The sequence below is a fragment of the Tachysurus vachellii genome, chromosome 14, assembly GCF_030014155.1.
Source record: "Tachysurus vachellii isolate PV-2020 chromosome 14, HZAU_Pvac_v1, whole genome shotgun sequence".
NCBI classification, from domain to species: Eukaryota; Metazoa; Chordata; class Actinopteri; order Siluriformes; family Bagridae; genus Tachysurus; species Tachysurus vachellii.
The window spans coordinates 18,615,720-18,637,084 of record NC_083473.1 but is presented as its reverse complement, the minus strand read 5'-3'; the positions used below and the strand labels follow the sequence as shown (position 1 = coordinate 18,637,084).

The 21,365-nt window shown below is 38.5% G+C and overlaps 2 protein-coding genes across 2 annotated transcripts; both read right to left on the bottom strand.

Moving 5' to 3' along the window:
* Nucleotides 1-517: 517 nt before the first annotated feature.
* LOC132856639 (F-box only protein 7-like) lies at nucleotides 518-3,801 on the bottom strand. Its single transcript, XM_060886269.1, has 9 exons — nucleotides 3,784-3,801; nucleotides 3,144-3,227; nucleotides 2,380-2,643; nucleotides 2,069-2,213; nucleotides 1,890-1,973; nucleotides 1,503-1,598; nucleotides 1,215-1,391; nucleotides 861-889; nucleotides 518-760 (listed from the first exon to the last, which is right to left on the bottom strand). The coding sequence occupies exons 1-9, from the start codon at nucleotides 3,799-3,801 to the stop codon at nucleotides 518-520; spliced, it is 1,140 nt and encodes a 379-aa protein (XP_060742252.1).
* An 8,519-nt stretch (nucleotides 3,802-12,320) lies between these two features.
* Nucleotides 12,321-17,174, bottom strand: LOC132856638 (F-box only protein 7-like). The gene is made up of 10 exons (XM_060886268.1): nucleotides 16,990-17,174; nucleotides 16,501-16,653; nucleotides 15,872-15,959; nucleotides 15,056-15,319; nucleotides 14,794-14,938; nucleotides 14,614-14,697; nucleotides 13,910-14,005; nucleotides 13,604-13,780; nucleotides 12,775-12,809; nucleotides 12,321-12,688 (listed from the first exon to the last, which is right to left on the bottom strand). Exons 1-10 carry the CDS (start codon nucleotides 17,172-17,174, stop codon nucleotides 12,395-12,397), a joined length of 1,521 nt encoding a protein of 506 aa, XP_060742251.1. The 3' UTR covers nucleotides 12,321-12,394.
* Nucleotides 17,175-21,365: the final 4,191 nt, after the last annotated feature.

Genomic DNA, 21,365 nt, shown 5'->3' with positions numbered 1-21,365 from the left:
TAATCCCAAAATCCAAAGCTGTGTTCTATTTCTTCAAAATTCTATTTAAAATATTCCAATCAATAAAGATTTGTTTATACCTCATTCAATTCTGTATTGTTTTACTCTTTGACCGAGAGATGGAGCAAACTTTTTTTAAAAGGAGGGAGGTTTGTAGTGGGAGCAGTGGGGTGTCAAGTGTGAATGTGTGGCAAATGGTTTACATGGCTCAAGGGGTCAGGTAGGAGGGCCCCTTAGCAGAATTTTGCTTTGGGCCCCAGGGAGGTCAGGATCGGCTCTGTCTGGGAAGCAAGGAAAATGAGCAAAGTCAAACTGTTGGATCTGATTATTTTTGTTGGATTAAATTAGATCTGATTATTTTTCTCGTCCATACATTTTCAGTTTAAAGCCTGTTATGAAAAAATCATGACTTCATTCTGGTTATTTAAAAAGTCCACATAAATCTTTTTGTAATATATTTACTTCAGTCTGTAATGTCCCAAAAATAATGGCCTCTCCCTGGCCTTGGCCAATGATGTCACACTGGTGGTTCGTAATCTAGAATCCGGCCAATAAGGTCATGGTGTTGGCGTGGCAGGATGGCCTGAAGAAGAGCATGTCTCTGATAGTCTTCATCTCTGACGACACCGGGGGGAAAAAGAGGAATTGGTAGATGAGGGAAGGGATCTTGGATGTGAAGATGAATTGGAGAAATCTGAGCATAACGCCTCATTATGCATTTTTGCTGTGCCTTCTTTTGCTGATATTTCTTTTTGTAAAGCTGTGAATTTTAAGTAAGAAAGAAGCATCAGTGAAGTTCACACTAAATGGCATTTTAATTTAAAAATTAGTTTACAATTTAGCATTTTCAATTTCTGTACCTTTTTCCAGTCTCGGTGCTCAGTGTCAGCTTGAAAATTCATTGCACACACACAAAAAAACAAAAAATATTAAAGGCATTTATGAAATCAGGTGTAAGGCTAGTATTAAACTGTCCACAGAGTTCAAATATAGAGAGAATGTCTGCTGTCTGTTATACAGTCTGTACCGTTGTGGTGTACTGAAATGCAAAACAATATCCTATGCCAGTATGATTAGACATTTGCATGTCAGCATAAGCAAAACTTAGAACTTTGATTTACATAAACAGACTCTCACAGAACAAAGCGATCACATGATCAGTGTGCTCTATATGCAGTTTAACTCTATAAAGTGCATGTGTGATGTGCTGATACCTCCAAAGTCACGGTACACAAAGTGTTTCCAGAGTGAGGCATCTTGAGTTACAGAGTACAGGTGTCTGCATACTTCAGACAGCTTTAGGATCGAGGGAACATCCAGCAGCAACATTATACTTAAAAGCAGCTCAGGGGGCAGCACAGTCAGACCAAACAGTGCAGGCAGACCCAGTGCTGCAGAGTGAGCAAGAAACAAAAACACAGGCATTTTGTGTATAAGTGGGTACAAATCTACTGTAACTAGTGTGCAAAGAGGTAGAACAGTGATCTGATTTATTGATATACCTTCTCTAGCTCTTGCAATGAGTGGGTAAACCAACTGGTCCTTAAAAACACGAGACAGTTTCTCCATATCTCTGTAGACCAGTCCAGTGTTTCCACCTACGAAGACAAAACCTCTTTAATTCACCAGACAAATAATTAAAAGCAGGGTCCATGGAAACGTGTACAAAAACACACTTTACATCCTCATACAACTGTACATAACAATAAATAAATACAAAAATAGAATGTTAGGAGGTTGGGGTCAGCACAGGGTCAGCCATGATATCAGAGAGGGTTAAGCACATCGCTCAAGGGCTGGGGCTGAACCCCTGACCTACTACCCGTGAAGATAAAGAAAAATGACATGAAGATATTTTCATTTAATGTACATAGTGTCATATACCACACCTGCCCACTCCTTAGTCACATAGTCTTCAGGATTCAGTGCCAGCTTCTGTGAAAACTCTTCTGCACCGGTTGTCTTTATAGTGGCTGTGAGGTGAGACACAATGAAAACACCATCAGCTGCAGCTACAATAAATATTCATGCAATAAGAACACCTATGTAATGGAAACAACATGCATACTCTTTATAATAAGTGCTTGGCCCATCAGCATTCCAACCATCTGAACTGGGCTTTTCTCACAGAACGGGTAAAAGTACCGCAGCCTGCAGAGTCCCTCTGTTGCATTCCAGCCACTGGGCATTTCTCTGGCTCTGATGTCACAACCCTGCACACCAAATGACACATTTTAAATGTAAATGTGACAACAATAAATGCAATAAAGCTACATAATGTAAGTACTGTGCATTTTTTTATACTAATATTGTTTTAGAATTAGACTTATGTATGACATTTCCATTAATTGGTCGGTTGTGTATTGTGTAATCTCTGACCTGTGGCAGGAAGCCGGTCTCCAGCAGTAACACGTGGGCTGCTAACAGCAGGCAGTCCGAGGTGCTGTTGCACTGCGCAGTCTGGTACAGTGTCTCTAGAGAGGGAGGGGCCTTATGTTTCTCAGCTTCACAGCACAGCATGGGCTCAGGGATGAAGAGCCCCATTGCCTCCTGTTCAGCCTCACCTCTGTCCATATCAGTCTCCTCAGTCTCACATGTAGCACATGTACTGTCTGGGCTCTCATGGCTGCTGCTGGTGTCTGACTGAAGGAATCAACTCAGAGTTGATGAAAATGTTATACATATATTTGCTTATTTATTATTACAAGGAACAAGTCACAGTCTGAAACTTTGGCTAATAATAATAAAAATTGCTTCTGAGAAGCCATTTTTACTAACATCTTACTAGCAAAGATAGGAAATATGCCAGTAGGTTAGTAGTAGGAATAAATATAAATTTGTCATAATTTTTAATCGGAATGTTTTAATTCCTTTAAGCTGTTTGCAACAATGTCCACTGTTAATACGCTATACAAAATAACCCTGAATCAAAGGAAATAGTGTAAAAATTTCTAAAAAACAAATAATCTGTAAAATATATATTAAGTTATATATTTATATTAAGTAAAAATGAAATAAAAATCATTTGTAATTATTACATATATTTACAGTATATCATGACGCAGACACAGAAAAGTGTATTATGACATCATTAACACAATACTAATATTATGTTGTCATATCACACACATCTCAGCACTCACCTGGTGTGTAGATAATCCAGCGGGACTCTGAGGTGTGTTCTGATCAGCTGAAACGTTGCTGTTACTGTGAAATGGAAGCATATACTGTAAGATCAACAAGAGCTCACCAACAAAGCATCAGACCACACAAACTTACTAAATTGTGTGCTCATGAAATAGTGGAGTGATGTAAAATGTAGCATGGTTTAACTTACATAGTTTAAAGTGGTGTGAAGTGTAATGTGGCATAAATTGTGTTTACAGTGGTGTTAATTGTAGAATGGAGTAAAGTTTAGAGATTAGAGTGGTGTAAAGTGTAAAATTCGGTGTGTAGAAGTGTAGAGTTCGGAATGGTGTTAAGTGTAGAATGGGGTAAAATGTAGAGTTGTGTAGCATGGTGTAAAGTGCAGAGAGTAGTGTAAAGTCTAGAGTGGAATAAAGTGTAGAATAATTTAAAGTGTAGAGTTTAGTGGTGAAAAATGTATATCAGTGTAAAATGTAGAGTTTAATGTAGTGTTAATTGTAGAAGTGCAGAGTGGTATAATGTGTAGAGTAGTGTAAAGTGTAAACTGTGGCAAAAATGTAGAGTTTATAGTGGTGTAAAGTGTAAAGTGGTATCATAACAGAAAGGGTAACTAAATCCTGAGTGAGGGTGTTTTACCAGCTGTGTGATGGTCATGTGTAAACACACCTTTAGCTTTATATAAGAGAGAACTTACCTGAGTCCAGCTGAAGGCAGCACGACCTCTTTGACCTGGGTGCTGAGTTGGGTCAGGGTCGGTTCTGGTCCCTCAAGCTCCACTCGGCTCGTCTGCTTGTTCACTCTTACTCTTAACTTCATTTTACTGCACAGGGGGAAACAGTTATCACACCTCAGTCCAGGAGAACAGACACACTTCTATATGTGATGTGTTTGTTGTGGATTGTTGCTACAACTTTTAACATAAACCTTTAGCATACTGAACACTGGGTCAAACCTCCACTCCCACTTTAACATATGACTATTACCGCGACTGTATACTAATATTATCATGTTGTGAACAGCTGACAGTTAGTTAGTTAGTTAGTTAGTTAGTTAGTTCACTAATAAGCAATTTGATGATTCATGTTGTTTTACTCTCACTGTTGTACAAATAAAATTACCTGTTTTCAGCGAACACTACGCGGCCGGTGGTGTCCTCTGTGTTCTCTGTCATTTCCTCCTCATTGTCCCGATTAACATAATAATAAATAACGACTGCCGCAGTTGTTAGTTAGTTAGTTAACTAATAACCGAGCTGAGGATTCATGCTGCTAGCTTGCGCGCATTAGCTTCATGGTTTAATTACTTATGTTATAAAGCGGCACTAGCTTTCCAAAGTCTACCGTTTTCTGTTTTATTCTCATTGTTGTACAAATAAAATTACCTGTTTTCAGCGAACACTACGGGGCCGGTGGTGTCCACTGTGTTCTCTGTCATTTCCTCCTCATCGCGGCAAAGAAGACTCTCTACAGCCGCCCTAACTGCACTCATAAACTTCTTCATTATTAACTTCTCGTAATCGAAGTAACATAAACAAACAACTTACTGAACGCACCGCGTTCTTTTTCACTATTTAATTTGAAATCGGTTCTACTTCTATTCTATGACGTCACAGACATCGATTTGTGACTGATAGCCAAACAAAAAACTAACATATAAATAATTCATATCATGGCCACCAAAGTGATTACAAAAATGCATGAAGCTGAAATTATTTGCCTCATAATTTTATCTTAATTATTCCACAGAATGTTTTACCTTCACTTGAAACCATTCAATGAAATTGTATTTGTATAGCACTGGACAATGAACATTGTCTCACCGCAGATTTAGAGAAAATGTTTATGTAAATTTTTTGCATTTATCCCTAATGAGCTCCCAAAAATATGTGTTCATTTGTTGCCACGTATTTGGACAGATCCTTTTATTAAATACTTTTTATAATTAAAAATAAATAAATAAATAAAGTCCTATAGTCACTCACCTATGAAGAAAGTCTGATTTGTTGCCTTTATGTTGATCACACATCATGTAGTAGGCATGCTGGATGACTTTCTGTTGTATAAGAATGAATTGTGCACAAGAGGTTGAAAATACATAATTTATCTATTGATTTGCTCTTTGAACAAGTAAAAAAAATATTAAATGACCAAGAGGACAGTGAACAATTTGGTTCAGAGTCAAAATCCAAAGCTGACTCTAACTCTGGAAGTTGTGATAAATTGATGCTCACTGTTTGTTGTTGGCCTCATTTAACCACTTTTCTGGCTTCTTTTAGCCATAATCAAGTTCAGGGAACAAAGTCAGATATTAGGATCAATTATTTACTGTCTCATCCTGCATGCCTCAATCTACATGCCATTTTTAGTGTTGAGATCAAACATTTTGTCAAAAAAAAGTAATACCTGTGAGGCTGGAGCTTTCTGTTTGTTTCTCATAAACTTTGTTTCAATCATCTGTTGCTATACCGAATTCAAAACTGTTGCTGACTTGCAGTTAGATATAAATGTCCTTTGTGAACTATGTGTATTAGACAGATACAAATTTTCTCCTTAAGCAGCAAGTAGGAGGGACTTACAGCACAAGCAGGTGGATACCAACAAGTGGGAGACACATAAATAAAGAAAAGGGTTTGCATTTTAATTTTAATGTTTAGCACATGAAAAATCTCCCATAATTTACTGTAAATCCATTTGCACAAATGCACAATGATTGTTACGAACTATGTTTGTGGGTTCACTGTTTTGATTGTTCTTGTTCTCTCTCTCTTTGCTCAACTATCTATCTTTTCAGATTCCTACCATTGGACATCTCCTGTCAATCTTCATTATCCTGTGTGACATCACCCATCGATCCACCAATCAACCAGAATCAGAATCAGGATTAGAATCAGGAACAAAGACAGAAACAGAAGGAGAAAGAAAATGTGTGCTAATTGGTTAGAGAGCTCTGTTGTTGGGCACTCGGGTTTTAGTATGTCAGACTTTTCATGTATCCCAATTTGTTAGTTACTTTGTGTATGTGACTTGAGGGTCACTTTGTGTATTTGACTTGAGGGTCACTTTGCGTATGTGACTTGTTAGTCACTCGTTCGGCATCTGGATGCTTGTGTTTCTTCGCTTTGTGGATATGACTTTGTTTATTTTGGGGAAAACTGGACAGGTGAGTACGTCACGTGACATACATTGTGCAACACATAGGTAAGCTTTTCTGTATTAGACACAATAGGGTAGGAGCACGTGCCACCCTCTGTATCTTTTGTTTGGATAGGAAGTATAGGTTAGTTAGGGTGTCATCGACGCTGAAGATTTGTTTTATTACTTTTCTTTGTAGTTCAGGTTAGAGGGTTATGTTCAAGCTAGCGCAGTTTTGTTTTGCTAATTTCTTTGTTTTGGTACCGCTCATGGCTCTTTTCCCCTTTGTGTTTTTTGTTATCTTGTTTCTGTAGATATCATACATTTTACCACTTTTGTCACCACCACTTGTATGATAATAGAGACAGGTTTTGCCCACTATTCGTTGTCCTTGTCGTTGATTGCAACATACACACCAGAAATCTAACTTTATAATCATTTCATATTGTTACATCCCAACCATACCCCTAAACACCATTTGGGGTCGTAACAATGATAAATTATCAAAGGGCTGTACAATGTTCAAAATACTGCACTGTGCGTTCATATCTAAAGAAACATTCAATTAACTAATTCATCATGAAATACCACAGGAACATTCATTTAGTTAAATAACCCCTGTATATAAATAAGTGGACTCAGGTTAAAAGACACTGAGCTTTAAACACCTGAACCATAAATGCCAAAGTAATGAAAGAATGAATGAATGAAAAAGAGGATATAATTATTTAGTTAAAAAATTATTATAATTCAAGTATATGTATTATAAATGATACATAACTGTTTAAGATTAAGGAAAATTTAAAAAATGCAGAAACAATGCATGGTAATATATGCAAGTGTGATGAAGTTACGTATAACATAGTGATGCACAAACTGTAGAGAGTGAGATGATGCCTGAGTTAGAAAATGAGCAAACCTTGTGAAATGGTTCACACATTCATTCATTTTCTACCGCTTATCCGAACTACCTCGGGTCATGGGGAGCCTGTTCCTATCTCAGGTGTCATCGGGCATCAAGGCAGGATACACCCTGGACAGAGTGCCAACCCATCGCAGGGCACACACACACTCTCATTCCCTCACGCACTCACACACTACGGACAATTTTCCAGAGATTCCAATCAACCTACCATGCATGTCTTTGGACTGGGGGAGGAAACCAGAGTACCCAGAGGAAACCCCGAGGCACGGGGAGAACATGCAAACACACACAAGGCGGAGGCGGGAATTGAACCCCCAACCCTGGAGGTGTGAGGCGAACGTGCTAACCACTAAGCCACCGTGCCCCCCTCTTTACAATTATTGTATTATTTTATATAATTATTGTTAAATAGAAATAAGTAACAAAAGTGTTTTTTAAGAAAAGTTTCTGTCATACAGATTAATGTTATTAAAAGGGCAGCTATAAAAAAAGCTGCTGTTGAGTAGCAAACAGTTATTTGAAGCTGCTGGTGTCTCTGGAATCCCAAGAACCTCTCAATGCAGGATTATTGAGAGGCTGGAAGTTGTGCATAAAGCCATAAAGCATTTTGACCTCCCCTAACCAGAACAAAGAGAAATTTTGTAATGGTATCAGAATTACATAAAGACAAAAATATACAAGCCAATAAAATCTCATGATACCAAGAAGCAGAATCATAGTTTATTATACTATATTATAATGGAGATTATTTTGTGTGCGAATCACTTGTATGATACCAAGGAAACAGAAAATAATGAGATTCCAGTAATTCCCCTTCTACAGTAAATCACCTTCATTTTTGAGGCAATGCAGTTGCTCCAGCCAAAATTCTACACAGTCTTTGTGAATTCCCCACCAGCTTTCGATTTTTTTGGCTACTTGTGCTTCACCCATCGATGAAGCTCCTTTCACCACTTTGTAAGTAATAATCATTTTGATGCAAGGACTGCTGAATGTCTTGGATAGAGCTATTATCTGTTCCCATGTCTGCTCTTAAATTGCAAGGACAACCATCAGTTTCTCTTACTGTCTATAAAAAATATCCACTAACAACTTTGGGGTCACTGTTTGTATGCATTAAGCGACAAAATTTTCCTTGAGAATCCATCTATGGCCCCATTTATACATATGCCAAAAGGCATTAATCTCTCATATGAATCAACATGCCAAACAAAAACGTAAAAAGCTCTTCTGTTGAGTCTCATCTGCCTTCTCAAGTGCCTACTGGAACCAGATGTGAAGAATTAAACGAACATCATCTTTTCGAACATGTATTCCCTTTTCTTTACACTTACTGTGCATCCAACAGTAGCCATGCAGAGCCCCTGAGCTCTCCAGTTAATCACTTATGAGCTGAATAACTTTTTCAAGGTTGTCAAAGTGTTTACAACAAAAGTGTCCATTCTTCTTACAATAATACCATGTCTTACAATTAGAATGTGGACCTGTAGGAAAGACAATGGGGCAGAATGATTTATGGTGCATAGACAATTTGTTGCAGTTGGAGTAATTTACTCTTGTTAACATGATATAAATGCCCTGCAATGGGTTGGCACTCCGTCCAGGGTGAATCCTGCCTTGATGCCCGATGACGCCTGAGATTGGCACAGGCTCCCCGTGACCCGAGGTAGTTCGGATAAGCGGTAGAAGATGAATGAATGAATGAACATGATATAAAGAAATAAATGGATATTATTTCAAATCCTCAATTATAAATATAATTCAAGGTATATTAAATAAGTCTACACAAAGCATCATAACTGTCCATTCATAATGTCAAATATTTGGAAGAGTGTACACTACTTAAGTCCTCCATGTTAAACATTAGCCATACACCCAAAAAATGTAGTGCACTTTCATACAGATATCAAGAGATTATAGGGCATACGATATGTTTTCCTGCTCCAAATTCCTTCTTTCTACTTTTATGCTACCTACATCCAACAAAAGATCACAAATAATACATTATAATTGGGAACAGAGCAATATAAAAAGGTCACTACAAGAGTTTAAAAACAAAATATTTTTTACACTCTTAGTCTGTTAAACCTTACTTTCTCATTCACAAACATGGAGATGATGGCCTGATCCAACTCTCGCTGTTCTTGCAAAAAAATCTATGAATCACTGATCCATTCTGTCCAAGAAAAAGGCAAATGTATACATGAAAAATCATAAACTAGTAGCTCCTGCTACTCACCCCCTCTCTACTCAGTAATTAAACAGGAAATATAACCAAATATATATACACCCACCTACACCACTCATGTGACCAAACCCAGCTATACAAAAATCACAAAACAAAATAGAAGACAAACATTTTCAGCACTTACATTCCAGCCCCTGGTTATTACACATTAAACCTGTAATAAAGACAATATTAAAGTATTATCCCAAAGTATTTATGAAATTTGTATGCTTGTGTATGTGCAGGTGCAAGTGTTCAAATGTTCATATAGTTCATCCTTGTAACTGAGTAAAAGTTAATGTTCAAGTCAAGTCTACATCATAATTAGTCATAATTAGTCTGTAGATTCCTGTTTTAAGATGACAAATCTTCGTAATTGGCCCTCTCAAACAGGTACTCAGTCTTCGTTTGAATGACCTTGCCTGCGATCCATGAATTTCTAGGTGCATTATTGTTCACTACAAGTACAACATCTTCCAACTGAAACTTGCGTGTCTTTACCTTTCACTTTTGCAGGTGGTAATGAAGGATTTGTTTTTAGAAGAAGGAGATTATTAGGTGTTAAAGCCTCCAAATCGATTGGGATCCAATAATGTTCTAGTTATGGATCAATTATTAAGTAAAAATTCTACCTCACACAAGAGTGTTCGAAGACCCTCTTCATCCACACTTTGCCCTCGAAGAATGGAATTTAAGATTTTCCTTATGGATCTGATGAGCCTTTCCCAGATCCCTCCATGGTGGGAACCAGTTGGAGGATTAAAGGTCCATTTGATCTTTTTAAGAACAACTTTGTTGATATCGTTCAAGTTTGTTCCATTATCTGAACGCATTTCAGCCACTTTACCTCGTCGAGCAATAAAACTTTTATTGCTCTTAATGTGTGAATGAATGAATAATAAACTTAATAAAACAGAAAAAAATAAACTTGCTCAGCAATCCTGCTTGAAAGCCTGAACACACACACAACACACACACACATATTCCGCACAAACAGGCAAACACGCGCACACTATAGTATGTTGATATCCTCCATGGAACTACAGCTGCATCTCAATGAATACGAATGTCGTGGAAAAGTTCAATAATTTCAGTAATTCAATTTAAATAGTGAAACACGTGTATTATATAAATTCAGTACACCCAGATTGAAGTAGTTTGTCTTTGGTTCATTTAATTGTGATGATTTTGGCTCACATTTAACAAAAACCCACCAATTCACTATCGCGAAAAATGAGAATACTTCGTAAGACCAATAAAAAAAACTTTTTTAGTTTATTGTTGGCCTTCTGGAAAGCATATTAATTTACTCTATATGTATTAAATACTTAGTAGGTGCTCCTTTTGCTTTATTTACCGCCTCAATTCGGGGTGGCATGGAGGTGGTCTGTGGCACTGCTGAGGAGGTATGGAAGCCCAGGTTTCTTTGACAGTGGTCTTCAGCTCATCTGCATTTTTTGCAAGACTGGACTTTGCTGGCCAGTCAAGCACACCAACACCATGGTCATTTAACCAACTTTTGGTGCTTTGGGCAGTGTGGGCAGGTGCCAAATCCTGCTGGAAAATGAAATCAGCATGTTTAAAAAGCTGGTCAGCAGAAGGATGCATGAAGTGCTCTCAAAATATCTTGGCAAACGGGTGTAGTGACTTTGGTTTAAAAAAAAAAAACACAGTTGACCAACACCAGCAGATGATATTGCACTCTAAATCATCACAGACTGTGGAAACTTAACACTGGACTTCAAGCAACTTGGGCTATCAGCTTCTCCACCCTTCCTCCAGACGCTAGGACCTTGGTTTCCGAATGAAATACAAAACTTGCTCTCATCTTAAAAGAGGACTTTAGACCACTGGGCAAATGTTTGTGGTTTACCCTTCACAAGGAGGGTAAACCACAAACGTGGTTCACAATTTAGTGAACAATTTTTTTGTGAAATTGTAAACGTGGTTCTCAATTTAGTGAACCAAATTGAGAGACCATTTTGATGGCTCAGGAAAACTTTGCATGTGTTTTGAGTTGATTAGCTAGCTGTTTGGCATGTCACCATATTCTAATTTTTTGAGATAGTGAATTGGTGGGTTTTTGTTAAATGTGAGCCTTGGACTACTTTAGTCTGTGTGTACTGAATTTATATAATACACGAGATTCACTATTTGAATTGAATTTCTGAAATAAATGAACTTTTCCACGACATTGAAATTTATTGAGATACACCTGTAAATGTAAAAAGCCTGAAAATAAGCTTTTTTTTTTTTTGCACAGGCCTGTGTAATGGGGCAATAGCGCCACCTTTTGGTAAACAGTCAAATTGGCAAATTTTACCTCTTCCCAGGGAACCATTAACAATGTTTTTTTTTTATTTAATGGACATGCAGTGAAAAAATGTGGTTATAATGACAAAAAAAATAAAATCTGATGCTGCACATAAACTAACAATACATAAAAGCCAATGTTGTTAGTAATATTTGATATATCCAAGGCTGTGGTAAAGGTAAAAAAAATCCAGTTCACTTATTTTATATTAAAAATAAGTCATTTTGTACGGAAGCGTACTGCATTCATAATTCTGAGATAATTAAGACGTTAATTCAGAAAAACAGAGTAGATTTTTTTTACTCAATTTTTTTGTGTGTATTTGTGTTCAAATTAGTTAATTAAAGTGGTAATTAAAAAGTAAAGATTTTTTTTTAATATTTAGAAATGAGTAGCTTTATGCAAAAATTTTTTATAATTTATATATATACGTATATATCTATATATATATATATATATATATATATATATATATACACACACACGTATATATATATACACACACACACATATATATATATATGTATATATATATACACACGTATGTATATATACACACACACACACACACACATATCAGATTAATATAAGATGTAAGTTTAATTTAGTTGCTGTTTTCACATAAAACATGTTTTTATAACATATTTAGTTTATTCCGTAATGTCCTGTGGGTTTCTGAAGTGTGCCGCTTGTCTCCTCCCTGGCCTCGGCAAATGGTGTCCCACTGGCGGATCGTAACCTAGAAACCGGCCAATAAGGTCATAGTGATGGCGGGGCAGGATGGCCTGAAAAAGAGCAAGTCTCTGATAGTCCTCTGCTCTGATGACGCCGTGAGGGAAATTGGAAGAATTTGGTAGATCAGGGAAGGGATCGTTGATGTAGTAATAATATGGGGGAATACCGAAATGGTTATGCCTCATTTGCTTAAATTTCTTTTTGTAAACCTGTGAATTTTAAGTAAGAGTGAAGCATCAGTGAAGTTCACACTAAATGGCAATTTAGTTTAAAAATTAATTTACTATTTCTGTACCTCTTTCCAGTCTGTGTTTCTGTGCTCAGTGTCAGCTTGAAAATTCATTGCACACACAAAAAATAAAAAAAACATTAGAGACATTAGGCATTTATGAAATCACAAAAATGCAGATGTGTAGAAAAAAATGTCATGTGTAAGGCTAGTATTGAACTGTCCACAGAGTTGAAATATACAGTGCCTGTGTCTGTTATACAGTCTGTGTTGTTGTGGTCTCCTGAAAGGCAAAACAATAACCTATGCCAATACGCTTAGACATTTGCATGACAGTGTATGCAAAACTTTTATTTACATACACACCGATCAGCCACGATCACCCCAAGTGATCACAATTTGTTTCTTGTCAAACTCACTTAGATCAACTTTGAGAATTGACTAATACATCGCACCCCTTGACAGATGCCAATATAATGAGATAATCAATGTTGTTCACTTCACCTGTAGATGATTTTAATGTTATAGCTGAACGGTGTACATTTTTTGACAATATACACTTCAATCTAGCACTAGTAGTGTTAGCTACAGCTGAGTACTGGTCCATAATAATTTGTTTACAATGAATGGGAGGAGAGAGGAAAGGCCTAGTGGTCCATGGTCCAGTTCTACAAAAAATTTGATAGACTGAATAAACTGTCTATGATGTCTGGACTTTGAACAGTGCATGAGGTGTCATATAACTTTGTGATCTAGATCAAGCAGGTCACTTCACAAGTGCAGAAGCTTCCTAGTTTGCTAACGGCACAGACTCTCACAAAAGAAAGCGATCTCATGACCAGTGCACTCTATCTGCAGTTTAACTCTATAGAGTGCATCTGTGATGTGCTGATACCTCCAAAGTCACGGTACACAAAGTGTTTCCAGAGTAAGGCATCATGAGTTACAGAGTGCAGGTATCTGCATACTTCAGACAGCTTTAGGATCGATGGAACATCCAGCAGCCGCAATATCCTTAAAAGCAGCTCAGGGGGCAGCACAGTCAGACCAAACAGTGCAGGCAGACCCAGTGCTGCAGAGTGAGCAGGAAACAAAAACACAGACATTTTGTTTATAAGTGGGTACAAATCTACTGTAACTAGTATGCAAAGGGGTAGAACAGTAAAGTCAGAGCTGGCTCTGATTTAAGGACATACTGTACCTTCTCTAGCTCTTGCAATGAGTGGGTAAACCAACTGGTCCTTAAAAACATGAGACAGTTTCTGTATATCTCTGTAGACCAGTCCAGCATTTCCACCTACGAGGACAAAACCTCTTTAATTCACCAAACAAATTCACCAGACAGCAGTGTCCATGGAAACGTGTACAACAAACACACTTCACATCTTCATACAACTGTACATAACAGATAATAAATACAAAAAAAAAGTTACAAAGTCTTCTATAAGCCTAAGTACATTTACAGCATTTGGAAGGCGCAACTTACAATACATCTTTTTTTATACAACTGATATATGCAATATAGCATATGAATATAACAAGTTCTTTTATGTTCCTCGTAATTATAATGTTCAGTTGTGAAATATCATACAAAATTCTTTCAGAGCTAGACAGTGGTGATATACTTGTTTAAATATAAAAGCTCTTTTATGATGTACTGCAGTTACATATAAGAAAAGCAACCTTTATTTGTCACAAATACATTACAGCACAGTGAAATATTTTACTTTGTATAACTGAGGTTGTTAGGAGGTTGGGGTCAGCACAGGGTCAGCCATGATATCAGAGAGGGTTAAGGACATTGCTCAAGGGCTGGGGCAGAACCCCTGACCTACTGCCCATGAAGATAAAGACTAATGACATGAAGATATTTTCATTTAATGTACATAGTGACATATACCACACCTGCCCACTCCTTAGTCACATAATCATCAGGATTCAGTGCCAGCTTCTGTGAAAACTCCTCTGCACCATTTGTCTTCATGATGGCTGTGAGAGGGGACACAATGAAAACACCATCAGCTGCAGCTAAGAATACATATTCATGCAATAAGAACACCTATGTAATGGAAACAACATGCATACTCTTTATAATAAGTGTTTGGCCCTTCAGCACACCAACCATCTGAACTGGGCTGTTCTCACAGAACGGGTGAAAGTACTGCAGCCTGCAGAGACAATCTATTGCATGCCAGTCATTGGGCATTTCTCCGGCTCTGACGTCACAACCCTGCACTCATCACATAATCAAACCAAATGACACATTTTAAACACCCAAACAACTTATGTATGACTTATATATGACTTATGCATTAACTGGTCGGTTGTGTATTGTGTAATCTCTGACCTGTGGCAAGAAGCCGGTCTCTAGCAGTAACACGTGGGCTGCTAACAGCAGGCAGTCCGAGGTGCTGTTGCACTGCACAGTCTGGTACAGTGTCTCTAGAGAGGGAGGAACCTTATCTTCCTCAGCTTCACAGCACAGCATGGGCCCAGGGATGAAGAGCCCCATTGCCTCCTGTTCAGCCTCACCTCTGTCCATATCAGTCTCCTCAGTCTCACATGTAGCACAAGTACTGTCTGGGCTCTCATGGCTGCTGCTGGTGTCTGACTGAATGAATGAACTCAGAGTTGATGAAAATGTTATACATATATTTTCTTATTAATTATTATAAGGAACAAGTCACAGTCTGAAACGTTGGCTAATAATAATAAAAATGGCTTCTCAGAAAACAAAAAACAGATTTCTGACATTCATTAAAAGCTGATATATATATATATATCTATATATATATATATATATATATAGATATATATATATATATATACTCACTCTACCATCTTATAAGCTGAGACGAGAAATATGCCAAAAAGAATATTACAATAGTTGAGAGAAACTATTGTAGAAACTTCCACATCAACTCTGTTGTCTTAAATATGTAATGCAACAGTAGTTATTAGTAGTAGGAATACATAATAATTGTTTATCATTTTTAATCTGAATTTTTGAATTTAAAAAGCGCTATACAATTAACCCTGCATAGAATAGTGTATAAAAAAAATCTGAAAATGTGACATCACGACACTTCAGAAAAGTGTATTATGACATCATTAACACAATATTAATATTATATTGTCATATCACACACATCTCAGCACTCACCTGGTGTGTAGATAATCCAGCGGGACTCTGGAGTTGTGAGTTGTGTTGTGTCTGAGTTGTGTTGTGATCAGCTGAAACGTTGCTGTTACTGTGAAATGGAAGCATCTAAGGTCAACAACAGCTCAGCCACAAAGCATCAGACCACACAAACTTACTAAACTGTGTGCTCATGAAATAGTGGTGTAAAGTGTAACATAGTTGTAGAGTTTAGAGTGGGGTAAAGTGTAATGTTGTGTAAAGTGTAGAGTTGTGTAAAGTGTAATGTGGCATAATTTTTTTTATTTAGAGTGGTGTAAAGCATAGAGTTTAGTGCTGTGGAGTTTAGAGTGATGTAAATTGTAGAGTTTAAATTGGTGTAGAGTGTAGAATAATGTAAAGTGTAGAGTTTAGTGGTGTAAAATGTAGATCAGTGTAAAATGTAGAGTCTAATTTGTTAATTGTAGAAGTGTAGAGTGGTATAAAGTGTAGAGTAGTGTAAAGTGTCAACTGCGGTAAAAGTGTAGAGTTTATAGTGGTGTAAAGTGGTATCATAACAGAAAGGGTAACTAAATCCTGAATGAGGGTGTTTTACCAGCTGTGTGATGGTCATGTGTAAACACACCTTTAGCTTTATATAAGAGAGAACTTACCTGAGTCCAGCTGAAGGCAGCACGACCTCTTTGACCTGGGTGCTGAGTTGGGTCAGGGTCGGTTCTGGTCCCTCAAGCTCCACTCGGCTCGTCTGCTCGATTACTCTCACTCTTAACTGTAAGTTACTGCACAGGGGGAAACAGTTATCACACCTCAGTCCAGGAGAACAGACACACTTCTATATGTGACGTGTTTGTTGTGGATTGTTGCTACAACTTTTAACATAAACCTTTAGCATACTGAACACTGGGTCAAACCTCCACTCCCACTTTAACATATGACTATTACCGAGACTGTATACTAATATTATCATGTTGTGAACCGCTGACAGTTAGTTAGTTAGTTAACTAATAACCGAGCTGATGATTCATGCTGCTAGCTAGCTCGCATTAGCTTCATGGTTTAATTACTTATGTTATTAAGCGGCACTAGCTTCCCAAAGTCTACTGTTTTCTGTTTTATTCTCATTGTTATACAAATAAAATTGCCTGTTTTCAGCGAACACTACGGGGCCGGTGGTGTCCACTGTGTTCTCTGTCGTTTCCTCCTCATTGTCCCAATTAACATAATAATAAACAATGACTACAGGGGTTGCAGTTCCTATCGCCACCAGCAGGGAGCGCCAAGGAAGATTCTCTACAGCCGCCCTAACTGCACTCATAATCCTCTTCATTATTAACTTGTCGTAAGTACAGTTAACTTCTTCATTATTATCTCTCGTAATCGCACAAAGTTCGATGTTTTTCTGAAAACGTTCTTTTTCAATATTTACTTTTACATCTGTTCTGCTTCTATTCTCTATGACGTCACGGACATCGATTGGTGACTGGAAAAAAAAACATGTTCAAGTTTAAAAGCAAAACACATAAATAATTCATATCATGGGCACCGAAGTGATTACAAGATGCATGAAGCTAACATTATTTGACTCATAATTTCACCTTAATTATTCCATGGAATTTTTTACACTCACATAAAAATAATTCAATTTTATTTGTATAGCGCTTTTAAATAAATGTATATGCATTGATCCCTAATGAGGAGATAAATTATGTATTTTCCACCTCTTGTGCACAGCTCGAAAATACATAATTTATCTTTTGATTTGCTCTTTGAACAAGTAAAACAGAACAAAGGACCCAAAGGATAGTGAACAATATGGTTTGGAGTCAAAATCCAAAGCTGTCTCTAACTCTGGAAGTTTTGCGATAAAGTGAGATTAAATTAAACCCAAATGCACATGGCTAACCAAGCATGCCTAAACATGCATAGTTGATTGTGCTGCAAACCCCAACTGCCATTTTTTTAAATATGAAATTCCTGTGATTGTTATTGTAACCAGCGACTTAAACCCAGTTTTCAGGAACAACACAACACATTTGTGCACAACACATTCTACCGAATTGGCTGGCCAGGGAGTAAGCAGGGGATCTCAGTTGATTATTATTATGACTATGGCTGTGTGCTTTGCTGTCTCTGATCCTATGGATTTGATGGAAACTCACATCCAGTGTCCTACATGTTTGGGCATTGAACACCTCAGGGAGGCTCTCCTAATGTGTAACTGTATGGCAATTGAAGTGAGACAACAACAGCTTTCAAGATTCTAACCTGAGTTTTGAGGCACTTTCTCACAGACTGCCCTCCCAGCTTGACCATGCGATAACAAGCAATCAGAAGGAAGGGACCTCTAAAGAAAAAAACATTTGACAGAATGATGGAGGGAAGAGGAGGTTTGAATGGTCGTCTTCTAATTCTACTGCGAATACCCCCGCATCTTCCTCTTTTCCTCGGCCGAAGCTCCTGTGGTAGAAGCACATCAGGCTTGATGTTACACAGCAGCGAGGACCGGTGTAGTAAAAGCGCATCACGGCTATAAGTGAGTAACCTGTTGTCGGTGTCTGTCGGGTGTGCGTGGTTCCTGCCGATCAGCCATGCCGTCAGGATTATTGTGATAGTAATCACCTTGTAGTGATGAATCATTGTTTATCCAGCTAAGTATAACTTAACATAGAACCAAAAACACAAAAGACGTGCACTTAACACTCATAAACGGGTTGAACATGACAAAACTGGATCAAACAAAGTACAGGTCGTGCTGTCGCAGCAGAGCATGCGCCATCTTGTTAACCTATTCTACAGGGAAAGCGGTTGGGCTACTGACACAGGCCAGACATCAAATATGGCTAGAACAGTCTAGATTACTGAAGGCATGCCACAATATCCTTTGTCAGTTGCCAGTAGTGCCTCCTCAGGTTTTTGGACTAGCTGCTCAGCAGTCAAGTCAAGAAGCTTTTGTTGTCATTTCAACCATATATGGCTCACACAGTACATAGTTAAATGAGACAACATTTCTTCAGGACTATGGTGCTATATAGAACAAAGACAAAACTACATAGAAAACACAGAGCTAAGGACTTAAGTTAGTCCTAGCAACATAAAGTGCAAAAACAAAGTTAGTTAAAAACAGTGTGCAAAACAGCATGTAAACAGTTTGATATGGGTGATGCTGTGTTTTGTGCTCTGTACAGTTCAGTTGTTGAGGAGTCTGATGGCTTGTGGAAAGAAACTGTTACACAGTCTGGTCGTGAGGGCCCGAATGCTTCCGTACCTTTTTCCAGACGGCAGGAGAGAGAAAGGTTTGAGTGAGGGGTTTGTGGAGTGTAACACAGCGCGTGTGGTATAAATGTCCCTGACAGAAGGAAGAGCCACCTCTGCTCTTCAGGACTGCTTTAAGTGCACTGACTGGAAAATCTTCGTGAAGGCTGCAACCAACAGCAACTCCATCAACTTGGAGGAGCACACAGCATCAGTGACCAGGGTCTGGGTAACATGCCTCAAGTATAGACATGCATATCATCATTTGTACTGGCCTCTGATTAGGCCCTAAATCAGTATCTCTTATGCGCCAATCCAGAATGGTCAGGGTTTTTAATACAGTTTTTAGGGTTGAGCTGGATTGGTGAATTCCTTAGTCCATTTGGTGCTGGCACTTCATGCTTTTATGGTTAAGGGCCCTTTGGATGACCCTGCGGGCTTTAGGATCAATCGCCTTTTCTAGTGGAAAAGCCATTGGGCTACTGACACAGGCCAGATGTCAGGTAGGACTAGCTCTATCTATATTATCACATGCCACAACAGCCTTTGTTAATTGCCACTAGTGCCTGGACAGGTTTTTAAGGCAGCCGTATCTTGCTCTCAGCAGCTTGATTCTGATCATGTATCACACCGCTCAGCTAGCTACAGTATCAGACAGCCTCTTGGCAGCTCATGCAGGGATGGTTTTACAGACCATCCAGTCAGCTGTTCTATTGACTCCCTGTGAAGAGGTGGAGGGTCATGTTCTTGCCTCTAGCCATATGCATGTCCTTCTAGTACATATCATTGCCCCTGCAAGGATAAGGGATCTGTCCCTCACTGCCGCTAATGGCCCAGGGTGTGATTGGATATTTTGAGGCCCTCCTTTACAGCAGTGGGGGCTATAACAAACCAGTGGTCTAGCAGCCCACAGGGATCCCGTAGGGGATGTCAATCAGTGCAGATAGGCTTATAGTGCTGTTTCTTAACCTGTCAGTACTGGGAACACAGACTCAGTGGGAAATGCAGTTCGTGTGTTATAGCTTTTGTCTGGCACCTTATAGAGCCCCTAGCTTTTGTCTGGAACCTTATAGAGCCCCTAGAACAAGCTCATATTAAGAATATTTCTATAAAGTCACATCAGCCAAGAGGGTCAGTGAGTTGCAAACCCTTTCGGTGAGTCCTTAGATGGGGACCTGAGGATAGGCATTTTACATTCTGGCCAAACCCTGCGTTTCAGCTCAAGGTATTATCAATACACATCACTAACAATCCTATCGAGCTTGCAGCATTTTGCCCTACCCATGAAGTCCCTAACCTAGCACTATGGCCACTTCGTAGGCATTTCGTTTCCTTTTCGGACATATGTGCAGCAGCCACATGGGTATCACCTTCCACATTAGAGAGATTCTGTATTCTGAATGTTGCCTCCTTACACCCAGTTAGCTATGTTATATTTACACATTCGTGTTGCTGGTTTGCCCTGACTTTGTGGACATAGTTGCTTCTGCCTTTTGTTCAGCTCTAGACATCTAGATTAGACCGGGTGGCACGTTCACTGGTGGCGATAGCTGACATGCAATGTGTGGGTAACATTTCTCCAGTATCATATCATCATCCACAAATCATTCTTTGCAGTGTCCCCTGATGGGGCCCTAAAACAGAATCAACGATGAGCCCAAACCAGAAATGCAGACATATTTATGAACTATTGGTCAGGGATTATAAGAAATTTCAGGGTTGAATCAGATGAGGAATTCCCTAGCCCCCTTATTGAAGTGTACACCATTTCTGATGCTTACTGCTCGATAGTTTGCCTGGTTCCAGTGTCTCTGAAGTGCCATTCCACCCTTGCTTTGGCCATTTCTTTATTGCAAAGGCATGTAACTGCACTCTAGTTTGGGGTGCAGTGCTGTTCTGTTTCCAAATTTTTTAATTTTTTATTTTGTTGGTATCGTGGTTTTATATCAAGTATTGGTCCATTGGTTCAAACTCAAATTTTATTTGTCACATACATATACAGAGTACAACATGCAGTGAAATGCTTTAAGTTTTCGCATATTCCAGGTTATTATGAGCCCTGGGGTCAGAGCGCAGGGTCAGCCATAGTATGGCACCCCTGAAGCAGGTGAGGTTAAGTGCCTTGCTCAAGGACCCAACGTTGATGTCTCAACAGCTTGTGGGCTCGAAACCCCGACCACTGAAGCATCACATCCTGGTTGATTCATTACTTAATTTTATATAAATATTATATATTTTTCAGATTATATTATTGTGCTAATTTTTG